Here is a 17,427-nt window from a genome sequence, read left to right as displayed (position 1 = left end):
TGTCTCACCTTCGCTTTTGCCAATAATATAGTAGGTACAGTTATCAAAAAAGTAATGTTATAAACATTATAGACAAGTATAATCACGATACTGTTTTGTAGACTATACATTCTCGAGGTTAATGTAGGAGGCATGAATAAAATAATAATTACCAATAGAAAAACAAGGATTGTTTTTGTATTCAAAATACCATCATTGATATTTATCCTAAAGAAATATTTATAATCATTTTGCAAAAGTTTTTATTAAAGGGCTTAATTTGTGTAAATGACAAGCTAAATCATTCATTCGTCGGCTATCGTTCTGAGTGGTGGTGTTGATACTTTTTTACACAAGTAACTGAGGTACTGAGGTAAAACTACAAACACATCTTTTGTCTTTGTCGTGAGCACGAATTAAGGACCGGCAGTGCAGCGTGTCTATCTCCGTCACACCTATACAAACGCACGTGAGTCTTAGAGATTTAATTATGTCGCTGCAACGAACACCGCCGGGTAAATTCGCATCCGACACGGATATACCCGCAACGTTAGACATCGGTTTTGTGAACAGTCGAAAACGTAAACAGCCCGACTGTGATGGAGCACAAACCTTAGATTGCATTGAGAGACTTTCAAAAACAATCAGCAATGAATTAACTAAAATAACATCGACCCTAACAGATATTAACAATAAGATGACAAAATTACAAAATGACAACATCAATATCAATAAATCCTTAGGTGAAACAAATGAGAGGTTGTCAGAAATTGAAAAATCGCTAAATTTCTTATCAGAAAGACAAGATGGCTTTGAAACTCGTCTGAAGGCCCTAGAAGGTCAGATTACTCGCACCCCTGATCTTACTATACAATTGGCTACAATCGAAAATAAAATTTCTTTAATGGAACAACAGGCCCGACAGTGTAATTTAGAGATATCTAATATTAAAGAACGGCGTGGCGAGAATCTAGTTCAAATAGTAGAAAACTTGGGTAACATCATCAAACAACCAATTAGGGCAGCTGACGTTGTAGCCGTTCATCGAGTCCCGCACGCTGACCAAAACAACAAGCGACCCAAAAATATAATCGTTAAATTCACCTCGAGGATACTTCGTGATAACTTCATCTCAGCATCGCGCACAACAAAAGGACTAAACTCAACTATGCTGTCCATAACTGGGTCGCCGGCGCCAGTGTATGTGAATGAACACCTTACGCTGAATAACAAAATTTTGTTTCGTCAATCTCGCGAGGCTGCGAAGAAACATGGCTTCAGGTACGTGTGGGTTAAGCACGGAGTCATTCTTGCACGGAAGACGGACACCTCCCCGGTTATCGCTATTCGAACAGACCAAGATATTGAAAAGTTCAAATAATTTTGTATTTAAAATGATTACTAGTATTTATATTGAGTTTATATGGGCTCGTCATTTTATAAATTACGTTAACATATTTAGTTGTAAGGAATACTTATACATATTTTATAGCATTATAAAAAACAACACTTTTTGTAACAGACTGTGGGACGCAAGTAGCTACCGCTTCGATTACTTGAGAATTAAAATAAGTTTAATATTATGTGTACTGTATTACGGTGAACTAGGAGGCTATTTTGTACTGTTATGTTTATTATTCCAACACTTCAATATACATTCTTTTCGCACGGCTAACAATAACATAAGGAAATTAATAGCTATGAAATACTTTAATTACACAAAACTTATTTACAATAATTTACAAAAGCCATGACTAGTACTACATTATCTATATTTTATCAAAACTGCCGTGGCATACGAACCAAGTTAAATACTATTTATATGAATATTTTGTCGCATAACTATGACATTATTATTTTAACAGAGACGTGGCTACGAGAGGAGATAAGTAATAGTGAAATAATCGATGTAAGGTATGACGTGTTCCGCTGTGACAGGGATCATAACACGAGCGGGCGGCGCGACGGCGGTGGCGTGCTTGTGGCCGTACAACGCGAGCTACGCGCACGCCCCGCCACGCCGCCCGCACGCGCCTCCGCCTTCAGCCCGCGCGCGCCTCTAGTAGATCACGTCCTCTTGGAATTAAAATCGGCGAACTACTCATTCATAATTAGCGCTGCATACATACCACCCAATTTAACTTCCGATGTCTATAGCAATCATTTCGATTTTTTGGCGGACGCGTTATTACTTAATCAAGTGGATAACTTCATTGTGGTGGGCGATTATAATCTACCGACCCTAGAATGGCGCGAATGTCATAAATGGATGGAGCCTATTGTTCACAGTGATTACTGCCGTTCAAATAAATGTTTAATTAACTTTCTTTCACTGCTTAATTGCCGACAAATTAATAATGTAAAAAATATTAAAAATAAAATCCTTGATCTCTTCATAACAAACGTAGGAGATAGCACACTCTCAGCTTCACCATTACCGTTAGTCGAACCCGATAAGTATCATCCTCCCTTTTATACATTTCTGACTATAAATAAATGTATAGTGCCTATGGCTACTAAACCGAAGACGCAATTTAATTTTAATAAAGCTAACTATACATTAATAAATTCAGACCTATCAGCGATCGACTGGGGGTCAATTCTAGATCATACAAACGCAGAAAATGCAGTTTCTCAATTTTACGAAAAGCTGCATCAAGTAATTAAAAGCCATGTGCCATACAAATTCATTAAGCCGTCTAAATACCCAATTTGGTTTTCAACGGCGTTAATTCACATCTTTAAAAATAAGAATAAAGCATGGTGCAAATGGAAAAAATATAAAAATAGATCTGATTACGAAACATTCTCTATGTATAGGTCACGCTTTCAACGCGAATCAAAAAAATGCTATAAAAAATATATTACAACAATCGAAGATAGTATTAAAAAGAACGTAAAATACTTTTGGACATATATAAATAAAAGAAAAAATAAGACAACTAAATCGGATATACCACAAAGTGTCTTCTATAAAAATAGTACGACAAGCAATCCCGAACAAGCAGCGAGTCTTTTCTCATCGTATTTCAAATCTGTCTTTGAGCCATCAAATGTTGATGATGATTATGACGTCGTCCACATTCCTGATGATAACCATAATTCCGACCTAATTCTTAGTGATATAATAATATGTCCCAATGCAGTACTAAAAGAGCTTCGCTCACTGGACATTACGAAAGGACCAGGCTTAGATAACATTCCTCCAATTTTTCTACAGAAAACTGCACTGAATATCTATAAACCTTTACATTATATTTTTAATTTATGTCTAAAAACCGGAGTTTTTCCCGCGATATGGAAATCCGCGCGTATAACACCAATATTTAAGAACGGCAATAAATCTGATATAGAAAATTATCGACCCATATCCCTTTTACCCATAATCTCTAAAATCTTTGAAAGGCTAGTTCACAACTGTATATACCCATCGCTCCATAAAATCATAATAAAACAACAACATGGTTTTGTTAAAGGTCGTTCAACAACAACTAACTTATTAATTTACACATCACATCTTTTTGATAATTTAGATGTAAATAAGCAAACCGATAGTATATATACTGATTTTCGTAAAGCTTTCGATCGAGTAGACCATAAAATACTACTAGAAAAACTCGCTTTTAACGGAATTCGTGGTAACCTATGGCGTTGGTTCAAATCCTATGTTACTAACCGAACTCAAAAAGTCATTGTCAATGGATGTCAATCTAATTTCGAAAATATCACATCTGGAGTACCTCAAGGTTCGATCTTAGGGCCCCTTATGTTTATCCTTTTCATTAATGATATACATTTATGTTTTCACTACTGCGATTTCTTACTTTACGCTGATGACCTAAAAGTTTTTCATACCATTAACAACATTGACAATCACTATCAAATACAACAAGACCTTGACCGTTTGTGTTCCTATTGTTTACAAAATAAGCTTGAACTCAATGTTGTTAAATGTAAAGCAATAACGTTTACTAAAAAGAGACATGTAAGCAAATTCAACTATAATTTGAATGGCATTACCTTAGAAAATGTTAATCATATTAGAGACCTGGGGGTTACCTTAGATAGTAAATTACACCTTGATCTGCACATTGACAACATTATAAACAAATCATTTAAAATGTACGGTTTTATCATGCGCGCGAGTTCAGAGTTTAAACGTCCTTCTACTTACCTTTATTTATATAAAACCCTAGTTCGCTCACAACTTGAATATGCTGTGCCCATCTGGAACCCATATTATAATAAATATATCGAATCATTAGAAACGGTACAAAAAAAATATCTTCGTTGTCTAAACTATAAATGCTTCCATACATACTTACCTTATCAAGGCCTACTAGAAAAATTCAAATTACTACGTCTCGAATCTAGACGTGCTCAACATGAAGCGGTGCTGCTACACGATCTATGTCACAATAGATACGATTGTAGTTGTTTGATTAAAAGACTCTGTTACAAAGTGCCTACAAGGGCACATCCTAGAAAGGAATGTAAAGTATTTGCACTAACTCGGTGTCGTACAAATTCTGGCAAGAGATCACCACTTAACAGAATTGTAGACACATATAACTCCAATTTTAATAATATAGATATAATGCATGTTAATAAAAATAAGTTCAAAAAAGAAATTGTAAAATCGTTGTCTAACTATTAATTATACGTCTAACTATAAATTATATTATACAAAAACTATTAACAAACTAGAATACTATTACTCGAATGTTTTAGCTAAACCTAATTTTAAGATCAATATGTGGTGAACATTGTGGATGGCACATTTACTTAAGACTTTCCTTTGTGTATTTTATATTGTTTATTTTCTACTTTTTTGTGCTATTGTTAGTTTACCTCAATAAATGAAAAAAAAATAAAAATAAATGCAAAGCAACTAATCACACCGTCTTTTGTTATGGCTGAGTTCAACTGAGGGCGATAATTATTTTGCTTAGTAGAATTTTGTCGTAAATAATCTCTGTTAAGTTTACGAGAAAATCTGATTTGTTATATAAATTATTTTACTTTAAGAATAAAAACAAATTGCATTATTTATATAAAAATAAACATAATTTAGTAATAACTTTGGTTATTAGACTACGACACTATAAGAAGTATACTCGATGAATATAAGGTGTCTCTGTATGTACACGAGTGTCTCATTATTTGTCCGTACAATTGTTCACAGTACGGACATTATTGTTGCAATTTATGTCAATTAAACCTTAAGAAAAAAAAATAGAACCACCAGCATCGGAATACTATACGACCCCACTGAGGGATTCGGAGCTTACCCTAAGTTAGGGGTGACTAGGCTACAGTCAACCACGCTGTTCAGGTTGGTTTCACACATATCTTTGAATTTCTTCACAGATATGTGCAGGTTGCATCACAATGTTTTCCTTCATCGTAAGAACGTCGGATACATATGAAAATCAAAAATAGTACCTGCAAAAAATAAATAAATCCTAACTTAATCCTTAACTATCAGTTAGATTTCATATTTTAAGTTTTTAACCAACTTACATTAATATTTTATTTAGTAAAAAACATTAACACGCTTTACGTATAAATAATTAAAACATAAGTCGAACATAAGCTGATAAAGTGAGGTTATAAGTCAGTGACCTTTATAGGTTTCTGTTAATTTTCCCAGCATATAATACCATTGTAAACATTCTCTTTGAATTTCCCACATTTTACGAAACGTTATATGAATATCATCAAGGATTAGTAATTATGTGGATTCATTTTAAATTCTCTATTGCAAAGATACTAATGTGCTTTATATGAACACCCTGTGTAGACAGACGAGGAAATTACCAGTCACAAAAGGCAAGCGTAATCAGTGTGCTTTGCTCGAACAATGGGAATAGTGTGGCGTGCGCATATAGTAAAATATGACGAGTGACTAATGCAAGCACAAAGGTACATTCCAACACATGTAAAAATAAAAAGCTTGACGGAATATTTATCGAATAGTAATAATAAATAATATAGTATAAGATATTTGATGCAAAAGTATTTTAAAAGAATTAAACTAACAGCGAAATAATGAATTTAACTCTACTTCATAATAATCCTCGCTGTAGTATAAACTCAAACCGAACGTAAATAAACAAAAATGTCAGACGTTCCGCAATGACAGATGGAAAAAGACTGCCTCAAGCAGCAGCGCATGTATCCTTATAAAACCTTTTGTGAGACTACCCTCAACAGTCCTAACAATAGTATAAACTACACAGTAACCATAATGCTTTTAAAAAAAAGTTCTTTCCTTCAATGATGACTTTTGGGAAAAACTTGGCTAAGACAAGAGATCAAGATATTTAGTTCTCGGTACCACAGTATTCAAAAATGACAACTACGAAAATGTTAGTGTAGATTTTTAAAGTATTCATTGACGACAACGAAACAGAAACTAAACTAAAGTAGCTTGTAAAATAAGTATCTTCAAATTTAACTATTCTTTTAAACAAAGTGGGAGCATTACTCGAATAAAGTCCATAATAATATTAACCGAAGCAACTTGTCACTGGAACCATTCCAAGTTGGCAAGATGAAACGCTATTTGCTTTACATATCATGTTACTTTTTGTCAAATGCACATGAGAATTATTTCAAAAACTTTGAGAGAATATTTTTTAAAAAAAGAACTCACTATTTCTTACGCATGTATCCTTTCTTTTTTTGCTAACTCCATTTATAAAATGACTAGCTGTCGCCCGCAACTCCGTCCGTGCTAAATAAAAAAAAACTTAATATACGCCTATGTGTTCTTCCTGACAATGTTCTACATCTGTGGCAAATTTAATAAAGATCCTTTTAGCCATTCCGAAGATACATTTAAACAAACATCCATCCATCTAAACTTTCGCATTTATAATATTAGTAAGAGTAACCTTTAAATGAGTAAATTTTAAATGCACTATTTTTTTATTACATACGATAGTGTCATATGAGCTAAGACGTCATAGTATAAATATAGTTCGCTAATATTCGCCTGTTAATGTTCTGTTACCTTTGCTTGATCCTACTTAGAACTTAAGTACATAGGATCGCATTACGTCTTTATTTACGTAACCGTATAATAACACATTTATAAAATGTTCCCATTACACAAAGATAGATTATAATGATTATCATTACAGCGATGTTTGCCTTTGTAAATTACGCCATTATCTCAAACGCGCCATGAAAATATACAGAATTTCGTAATAATTTCTTGTAGGAGGTTCAATGCCTGCATTAATAATTCTCCTAAGCACATTACTTCCATTTAATAGGTTTCAAAACAGCTATTTAGGTTTGCTTATAACTTGTATATGAAGTTATAAATAAGTTTACCTGAAGCTTTAATAAACAAATAGATTTTTCATGGCTTCTAAGTGGAAAACTTTACCGCCTTAAAAGAAAGCATTAAAAGCTTTGAGCAAATTCAAAATAGAGTTTACATTATTCTAATATTATAATGTACAATATAATGTTGTAAAGATATGTAAAGCCTTAATTAATTAGCTAGAGCTTCGGTGGCTCAGATTTTAAGCACTTCACTTGTAATCTGTATGTCCTGGGTTCGAATCCCATTATACCAATGTGTTTTTCGAATTTAGATTTACATATACACATGTATCCGACGTTCTTACAGTGAAGGAAAACATCGATTTAACCTGCACATATCTGTGAAGAAATTGAAAGAAATCAACAAGGATTTGGCCAGCGTGGTTGACTATGGCCTAGTCACCCATGACTTAGCGTAGGCTCCGAGACTCTCAGAGGATTTGTAGTAAGCTAATGATGATGATGAAAGCCTTAATTATAATTTAATCATATAAAGATTTAAGCATTCCTCGGTAACCTTAATTTTGTTAATTTTTAAAATAACTATTTTTTTTTTGTTTCAACCTTAAAAACTTATTACGAATATCTTTTTATATATGTAGGTAACAAAGCTTAAAACAAATATTTCTGTCTCCGACTTTTATGTAACTTAACATCGAACTTCATAAATATGTAGATATAAATTGTTCTAATCTTGTACGATATATAGAAATATTATGCAGTTAATTAGTCTTGGCCGCTATCTGAATAGCTGTCGCGTACATTAGCATAGCGGTACGGTGGCATTAACGCCCGGAACGTCCTTACAGTTATTTATGTCTTATTTGCGTACGGCGCGATTCTTGATACTTTTTATAGGCGAAAGAAAGTCAATTACGTACCTTGACTAGCTGTGACTAAATTTATGAAGATTTGTATAAAAGTGCCGATGTAAGGATGATAATTATACAACTCTACAAGAAATAGTAAAATAAAGAGACAGATGAAGAAAAAAATGCATTAAAATATCCTTCTAATAAGCATTTTTTTTAATTTAAGATTTTTCTTCAAAAGGTTACTCTACTAAACATCTATGGAAGAACTTTGAACATTTTGAAAGTGTTGAATAGTTCATAAAATAATATCGGTATAACTTTATGGTAATCTATAAGACCTCGTTAATATCACATCAATAAGTGGCAGGGTGACTTTGGAAATGACTTACATGATGATTAATTTATCTTCATTAGCGATGTCAAATGAAGGGGTTGTAGGAATAAATCAACTCTCCAATACTTACTAATAATTTCACTGCACTACGCGGAATCTTATGACGCAAGCAACCCATAGTAACTGCATAATGGCAGCATAGAAAGTAACCTTCTCACAATACGTGTGGTTTCCAAAATTCAACTGTTCGACTGTTTATCGAGAACTTCTTAAGGTGTTGGTTGAAGCTCTTCACTATTAACCCATTTTCCAATACGATTATCGGAATAATGGTAATCTATTTTACACGCCATTATGTGGTATTTAACCTCGTAAGCTAAGTTTAAGTATCTAAAAAAAATCAGACTCAGCTTTTACGAGATTATTGTTATGATAGAGACATCGATTTATATTATTACAATATCGAACCTATTTGCAACAATCGTCCTATGTGAAATTTAAATATACTGTTCTCTTTTTTTTTGTAAAAAATGAGAGCGATGGAAATATGTTGTTATACATAATTTTTGGTAGTGAAAACCCAAATAAATGTGTGTTTAAAATCTGTTTTGACTCAACATGACTAAAATCATTAATTCGTCGACGTCAATCATTAAATGTATCTTATTTCTTAGTAAGAGATTGGAATGAATTCTGTTAATTTATTTTGAATTCCGGAATAAATCTTACCTACTTTATTATATTGGTATAGACTAATACATATATGTAGTTTAGAAGCTCATTTGCGTATGAAAGCGGTCTGCTATAAAAGGAAATGAATCATAGTTGGTCATTCGACAACAATACAAGTGGGCGGTCTACTAAGGCTTTAAATAACCGAACTATCCGCCTTTGTCCAATTAATTGTCTACCACAGAACAAATTATTTCATTTAAATCAAATCAAAATAATAACTTAATTACTGAAGATGAGTTATGTTTCACTTTCATGATTATTAAATAACAATTTTTTAATTACAGTTTCAATTTTATAAAATAAACTTTCTGCTACTTTGTTAAAATGTTCTTTCAACTTCTTTAGTGAGATAGAGAATTTTAAATAAATGTTAAATGGTCTGTGTAGTCAGTTAAAGGTCGAAATTGCAATACTTTTAACATTCAAGGCGAGCTAAGACGCAAGCAAATACCAGAAGGAAAATAAATCTTGTTATGTCGTTTGGTCTAAGCTAAAAAAAAAATTTACTTGATAATTTGGCAAAAACAAAAAAATCGAGAATGAATATCCTTTATATGAGGAGCTAAAATATTGGTATCCTATACCAACTTGCTTTAATTAAATCATACTAATATAAATGCAAAAGTTTGGATGTATGGATGTTTGTTATTTCGTATCTCAAAAATGGCTCAACAGTTCTCGATGAAATTTGGCACAAAACATAGCCTGGAAGAATGCGCGGACGAATTCGAGGGCAAAAACTAGTATGTTATATATTGTAATAAAAACTTGTTCTAATTTCACTTGGACCATACACCAACCATTCTGTATGTGTTAAAGAAAAATCGTTACAATTTACTCGGGACGAAGCCCTAAAATGAATGTCCAAAATACTGCTGTCTCACCACCAACCTCCACTTACAAAGTAGCCTTGTTTCTTGTTTGTATTCATTTTACATAGAACCTACTCTTCTATTCAACATTTAAGTACACCGTTTTATATCCGACCGTCTTTAATACCGTTTTAAGTAGACCACTATTATAATGATCAGTGTCACTTAACCTACGGATATGGCAACGTTTCAGCATGCATTCTAATGTAAAGTGATCCGCTCAAAGACAAAACATCAGGGGAAAAGAAAAGAAAAGCGATAGTAATTCAGCCACGAATTCGCCTATTTCTAACCTGTATAATAAATATCTTACGCTGTTATATAATCAATTCAAACAATTACTATTTGAAATTTAAAATATTTAGTTTTTATCGTCTTAATTCCTTAAGTGCACTAAAGTTATTACATTCTTACAAATTCCTGTAAAAATAAGCAGTTTTGAAATAATCTTTTGTTATTCTGTTTAGATTTATCACATTAATTTGTTTATTAAACCGCAATGGATTTTTGTTCAAACATTTAAATTATAAAGTTAAAGTACGCCTTAATCAAATGTGGATCCATTTCAAGTTGTAACTCATCGCGCGTTTAAATTTTAATTAAATCTGCCATAAATAATTTTATGTTTAAATTCAACCTTTATATTTATTTCGACGTTTCGTAAATTAAACAAGTGAATAAAACCTTAGAAATGAAATAAGGATCGAGTTATACAGAAAGCAAAATTGCTAAAATAATTTTTCTTGTAATTTTAATTTTTACATATTATTTTTTTTTTGGTAAAATGGTGATGGTGATTTTTTATTGTGAATTTGAAACCTTATACAATGAAAAATAACAAAACTGTACACAGTTATTCTACGTGTTTACTATTTTTTTACAATTGAATAAGAGGTTATGGAAGTCAATAAGAAATAGAAGTTCCAAGAAGTTCCTGTAGATGATCAATTCTGAATGCACTTGAACTATTAAGAAAATGTACAGTCTTAATATTGCCTGTACCACTTTCACTAAAACCAAACTGTAAAATTATGAAAATACATTCCAGGTAAAGAATCTAGACTACTAAAATAATCCAGACGCTTGTTTTAAAGACGAACGTCTGACTGGTTTAGACTCAAAACTATTTATCAGTACAAGAAAGTTACTTAACTACTTCCAACTAGACGCTCCGCGTGCGATTTGCATTTTGTCAAGTATTTATATATTTGATGAATAATTTCGTTAATAGAAAGCACACACAGAAACGTACATTCTTGCGTAATAATAGCTATCTCCGTAGCCGTAGACACTGTGGTAGACATATACGTAGACAAATCTTTACAAATTTCAAAGAGTAACCAGTTATTCGATGCTTATCAAATTATTTTTTTTTATATCACGTCCTAAAATATAATTATATCTTAATGAATTACTTTAAATTTAAATCAACATTATCTCAATGATGCTATCGACACAGTATAAATGGCTATGCTAATCCTGTACAATGATTACAATCATGACATACGGGCAGAGTGAATTTGAATAAAACATTACACACAACTAATCGGTTAAGTATTTAATTTATGCTTAAATAAATCAAATAATGCAACTGTTCTTTTTTTTACTATTGTATTAATTATAATGTTTTACTGCAATGCAAAAAAAAACATTTTCTAGTACACAATTAAAAAGTATCGGTAAAAATTGAGGGCACCATTCCAACTGATTTAGTAACCATTCACAGGGTGCTCAACGTTCGATGCCGCCGCGTATCGTTATGTATAATAAATAAAATTTTGATTTATTGCAAAAACTACCTGACACCCGATAGTAAACATTTATTTTCAGCTGCGGTGAAAATTTTGTTTTATTTTCATAGCGCCTACAAGTATTGAATGGAAGTTTTATTTAAAGTATTAATTACGAATTCATATATATAATAACCGTTGCTGATTTTGTAATTTAGATTAACAAATATTGAATAGCTTTATGACTTAGGAATAGAATTTACGTGTCCGATTTTTCACGAACATGTTAAAATATGAGAGACATTTCAAAACATTTTGAATTGATTACAAACCAATACAAGTAAAGTAAGTTGAAGGTAGTTATGTTGGACGCTCGCCCCTCAGCCTTAGATTAGGGCCCTGCACTTAAAGGTGCAGCGTCATAGTTTTAAGAATTAGATTATAAGTTTTACTAACAATAGTTTTAAGAAATTAGATTATAACTTCCTTTATAACTTCCTAAACGATTAGAAGTAAGCAAACCTTTAATATTGTTCTCGCCTTCGCATCGGCAGGACGTATTCGCTAGTTAAGTCTTAATTAAATGTATTTCTTTAATTAATAGTTTTAATAAATAAAGTTAGTTTTTAAAAACACACTAAGGGCATATAGAAACAAGACTGGCGCTGCGGACAGGATACGCTCGTTAACAGTAGTGTTGTCTTTCGTATTTGGGTATCCAAATTTGCCTGAATTTACGCGAGTGCGACGCGATTAATACTGGAGCGTTTCCTAAATCAAATAAATTTGTCTTTTTCGAGTAAAACCTAGTGGTGTCAACATGGGATTAGCAGTCGGTTGGTGAGTACAACTTTTTGCCTTCCTTATCATCCTATTCCATGTATATTCTTGAAGTTAAAATCCTTCGTTAGAAATTTAAGTCTATTAGATTGTGCTATTTGAGATAAGACTTTTCTCGGTAGCGCGTTATCTGGTTTTTAGCCATAACAACTCCACATCGTTGTATGGTATTGTAGCATTAAGTTATAACATTATTTCTTGTGTGATTATATTATATTTAATTTGTGCATGTTTAGTTTATAATTGTGTAATTAATTTTAAGTGCTATAAAAATGGAAGTTCAAATAAAGCCCATTCCCGAGACAATGTTAAAAATCATCCCTATTTTTGAAGGAGATAATAGACATTTAAATTTATACATAAAAAAATGTGAATATGTAATCGAAAGATATCGCGGTAATGACGAACAAAATTTATATGTATACCACGTTGTTACTAGCCGTTTATCAGGTAATGCAGCCGCGTTATTATCTGAAAGAGACGATATAGTGACATGGTCACAACTAAAAGATTTACTAGAGCAACACTTTGGTGATCCTAGAAGTGAAGAATGTATAAATATCGAACTTGAGAGTTTAAAAATTAATCCCGGCGAAACTTACTTAGCTTTTTGTAATAGGATTCAGACAGTACGATCTAATTTAATTTCAAAAGTAAATACCCATACAAATCAGGAATTAAGAACTGCTAAAATTGCCATTTATAATAATACGGCCTTAAACGTCTTTTTATATAATTTGCCAGAGAATATGGTACGTATAGTGCGTTTAAAATCACCCTCTACACTAGAAGCCGCATTAAGTGTGGTACTTGAAGAAGTAAATTTCCATGATCAATACACTTTAAGAAATAAAATGTACGGATCTTCATCTAAGCCCGCGCAACATTCGAATCATTTAATGCCATCGCATCCACCCATTGGATTACGTTACAAGCCTAACTTGCAACAAATGCCAAGTAGAACGCAACAAATTTTTGGTAACTCCGTTAATCAAAATTCCGGTTTCCGTTTACCTCAACCTGGGTTCCGGCCACCAATAAAAGGTTTTAGTAATCATCCCCAAGGTCAACAGTTTGGCTACCGCCCTCAGTTACAACAGTTTGACTACCGCCCTCAGTTACAACAGTTTGGCTACCGCCCTCAGTTACAACAGTTTGGCTATCGTCCTCAGTTAACCCAACAATTCGGTTATAAACCCCCAATAGGACAGACATCCTTTAATAAATCCATGCCCCCACAACAGTTTCAAACAGACGTATCAATGCGTACGGCCCCACTTAACAATAATGCCTTTAAAGTTAACGAACTTACGGAATCAGATTACGTAAACGAAGATTATTATTACGACCCCAATTACTATGAACAACATCAATACAATACAGACAACTACGATGAATATCCCATTGAAAATGATACCGACGAAAGTATGAACGACCCTAATCAAGTTAACACTGATCAAAACCACCCTTTCGAGAAACAAGCCTCTCTCCCGAACAACACATAGAGTTAAATTGCGACCCAAGTCTAAAACTCCCATATATTTATATACCAGAAATAAATGCAAAAATGATGATAGATACCGGTAGTACAAGATCCTTTCTTAGCCCTTCAAAAGCTTACCAATATTTTCCTGAATACATTAATTACGAACCCTTTAAAGTAGTCAGTACACATTCATCAAGCCAACATAACCAGGTCGCACAAATACCCCTTTTTCCAACCTTCCAAAGTAACGACGAACACAAATTCTATCTATATGACGTCGATAAAAGATATGATGGACTCATAGGTAATGATTTGTTAAAGCAACTAGATGCAGTCATTGATTTAAAAAACTTGAAATTACATACTAATACGACATCTATTACTATAATCAACAACAACTTAGATTATGTCTTACAATTACAACCGCGTAGTGAACAGCGAGTTAAGGTCCCCACAGACCAATATTCCGGCCATGCTATACTTGATTATTGTGAATTTCAACCCAACGTAAGAATGCCTTCAGCAATAGTAAATTGTACCAATGGATATGCTACTACGGTTATCCAAAATACTTCTAATAAATCAGTTACTTTAACATTCTCAAGACCACTAAAAGTGACGACATATGACGACGTACAATGTAATATAAATTTTATGACGGACAACGATAACAAACAGACTGACGACTTATTAGATAAAAATTTACGTAACCAACTTAGACTGGAACATACTAATGACGAAGAAAGACACAAGATACAGAACCTTTGTAATGAATATAAAGACATCTTCTATTGTGAAGATATTCCATTATCATTCTCTAGCCAAGTCAAACATGAAATTAGAACGCGTAACGATGATCCTATATATGTGAAACCTTATAGATTAGCTCCTTTCCAAAATCAAGAAATAAATAGACAAGTCGAACGGCTATTACATGACAATGTCATACAGGAATCGCATTCACCGTGGAATGCACCTGTCCATTTAGTGCCTAAAAAGCCTGACGCATCAGGACAACAGAAGTACCGAATGGTGATAGACTTTAGACGATTAAACGAAATAACCATAGACGATAAATATCCCTTGCCCAACATTACAGACTTATTCGATAAATTAGGTAAAAGTACATATTTCAGCACGCTAGATCTCGCTAGCGGTTATCATCAATTAGAAGTTAAACCAGAGGATAGACAAAAAACAGCCTTCAGCACACAACACGGACATTTTGAGTTTACCCGAATGCCGTTTGGCCTTAAAACAGCTCCTGCAACATTCCAAAGAGCCATGGATAGTGTTCTAAGAGGTCTTCAGGGAATCCATTGCATGATCTATCTTGATGACGTAATTGTATTCTCATCCAGTCTCGATGAACACATTCAAAAGTTACGAACCATTTTTGACAGATTCCGACAAACAAATTTTAAGATTCAACTTGATAAATCCGAATTCTTACGTAAAGAGGTATTGTATCTTGGACATACTATAACTAAAGACGGACTACGACCAAATAACGACAAGATAAAAGCAGTACTTGACTATCCCCTTCCCAAAACTACAACTGAAATTAAAAGTTTCCTAGGTTTGATAGGCTACTATCGACGTTTTATTAAAGATTTTTCCAAAATTACCCAACCATTGACCTCGTGTCTCAAAAAGCGAAATAGAATCGTTATAGATCAAAAGTACATTGACGCATTCAATAAGTGTAAAGAACTTTTAACTAACGCCCCACTTTTGCAATATCCAGATTATTCAAAACCATTCATTCTAACAACTGACGCGTCTAACGTCGCCCTAGGCGCAGTATTGTCACAAGGACAGGTAGGCAGTGACAAGCCTATTGCGTACGCAAGTCGCACCCTTAGCGACACCGAGTCACGATATAGTACAATAGAAAAAGAGCTATTATCCATTGTATGGGCTGTAAAGCATTTCCGCCCATATCTCTATGGAAGAAAGTTCATAATTTATACTGATCACAGACCCCTTGCTTGGTTAAATTCATTAAAAGATCCTAGTAGTAAACTAACCAGATGGAGACTCCGACTACAAGACTACGACTTTGACATTATATATAAAAACGGAAAACAAAACACAAACGCTGACGCTCTCTCCCGCATAAAACTTAACGCCCTTGACTCTGACGACGACTCTATGAAGGTTAACATAGATCCGAACTATCAAGCTAAAATTTCCGAAATAGTAGAGGAACTCGAAAAACATTGTGCTAAGAAACAAAACCGACATGATTCTTCGACCATAACAATTTCTGATAAAAGTGCCACAATTAGCCCCACTGATAGATCTGAAACACTTTCTGTAGCAAGCACTGTCAAATCTAACAAACATCGTACAAATACACCCTTAGGCTACCCCGTTAGGTCACCTTCGAACTCTAACAATTCACAAACAATTCATTCAACACCTGATTTAGAACCTATCGGAATTCCCATATTAAGAGAAGCAATAGATACTAAGCCTAATCAAATTTTAGTTCACTCTTGGTTTAAATCCGAATTTCAAGTTAAAAATTTATCACATAATCAACAGAAAATCTTAGAAGTTTTTATGCCCATCGGTAATGATGATTTAATTAAACGATTTTTAAAAGAATACATAAAGCCGAAAGTTAAATATTTTATATACTTTGAGGAGGAAGAACATAGACATCAATTTAGCAGAGTAGTTATACAGTTATTTAAGAAAAATCAGGTTAAATTAATCGAATGTACAGAGCGAGTAATAAGAATAGAAGACGAAGAGGAACAACGTGCGATAATTCTTAAATATCATGAAGGAAAACAATGCCACCGTGGTATTAAGGAAACACTAGTTAGATTACGTAGAACTTACTTTTGGGAGAAAATGCAGGAAACTGTATCAGCCGTTATTAATGCATGTACCCTTTGTAAACGAATGAAATATGATCGCAAACCCTTAAAGCCATTCTTACAATTAACACAAACTCAGGATGCCCCTTTTCAAGAAATTTTTATCGATATATTTAGTATTGAAAGCAAGTATTATCTCACATTAGTCGATTCATTTAGCAAATTAGGACAAGCGATTGAAATTACAAACAGATCAACTCCTGAAGTAATTAGAGCCCTCATGAAATACTTTGCATTTTACGGTATTCCCAAAAGAATTAGCGCTGATCCAGGAATGGAATTTAACAATGTTTTATTAAAAGAATTCCTTAGTTTACACAAAATCGAACTCCACATTAGCACTCCCCGAAATCCTAATTCCATGGGACTTATTGAACGTTTTCATTCAACATTAATTGAAATTTACC

General features: G+C 33.2%; 1 protein-coding gene across 1 annotated transcript; it reads left to right on the top strand.

Moving 5' to 3' along the window:
- The first annotated feature begins 12,915 nt into the window (after positions 1 to 12,915).
- Positions 12,916 to 14,148, top strand: LOC123721677. Its single transcript, XM_045681095.1, has one exon. It carries the CDS (start codon positions 12,916 to 12,918, stop codon positions 14,146 to 14,148), a length of 1,233 nt encoding a protein of 410 aa, XP_045537051.1.
- Positions 14,149 to 17,427: the final 3,279 nt, after the last annotated feature.

This window comes from Papilio machaon, chromosome 14, assembly GCF_912999745.1.
Source record: "Papilio machaon chromosome 14, ilPapMach1.1, whole genome shotgun sequence".
NCBI classification, from domain to species: Eukaryota; Metazoa; Arthropoda; class Insecta; order Lepidoptera; family Papilionidae; genus Papilio; species Papilio machaon.
The sequence above is the reverse complement of the archived record's forward strand: the minus strand, read 5'-3'. Positions and strand labels throughout refer to the sequence as shown.

Excerpts from the sequence above, each read along its gene's own strand:
- LOC123721677 (XM_045681095.1), top strand. The coding sequence starts at position 12,916 with ATGGAAGTTCAAATAAAGCCCATTCCCGAGACAATGTTAAAAATCATC.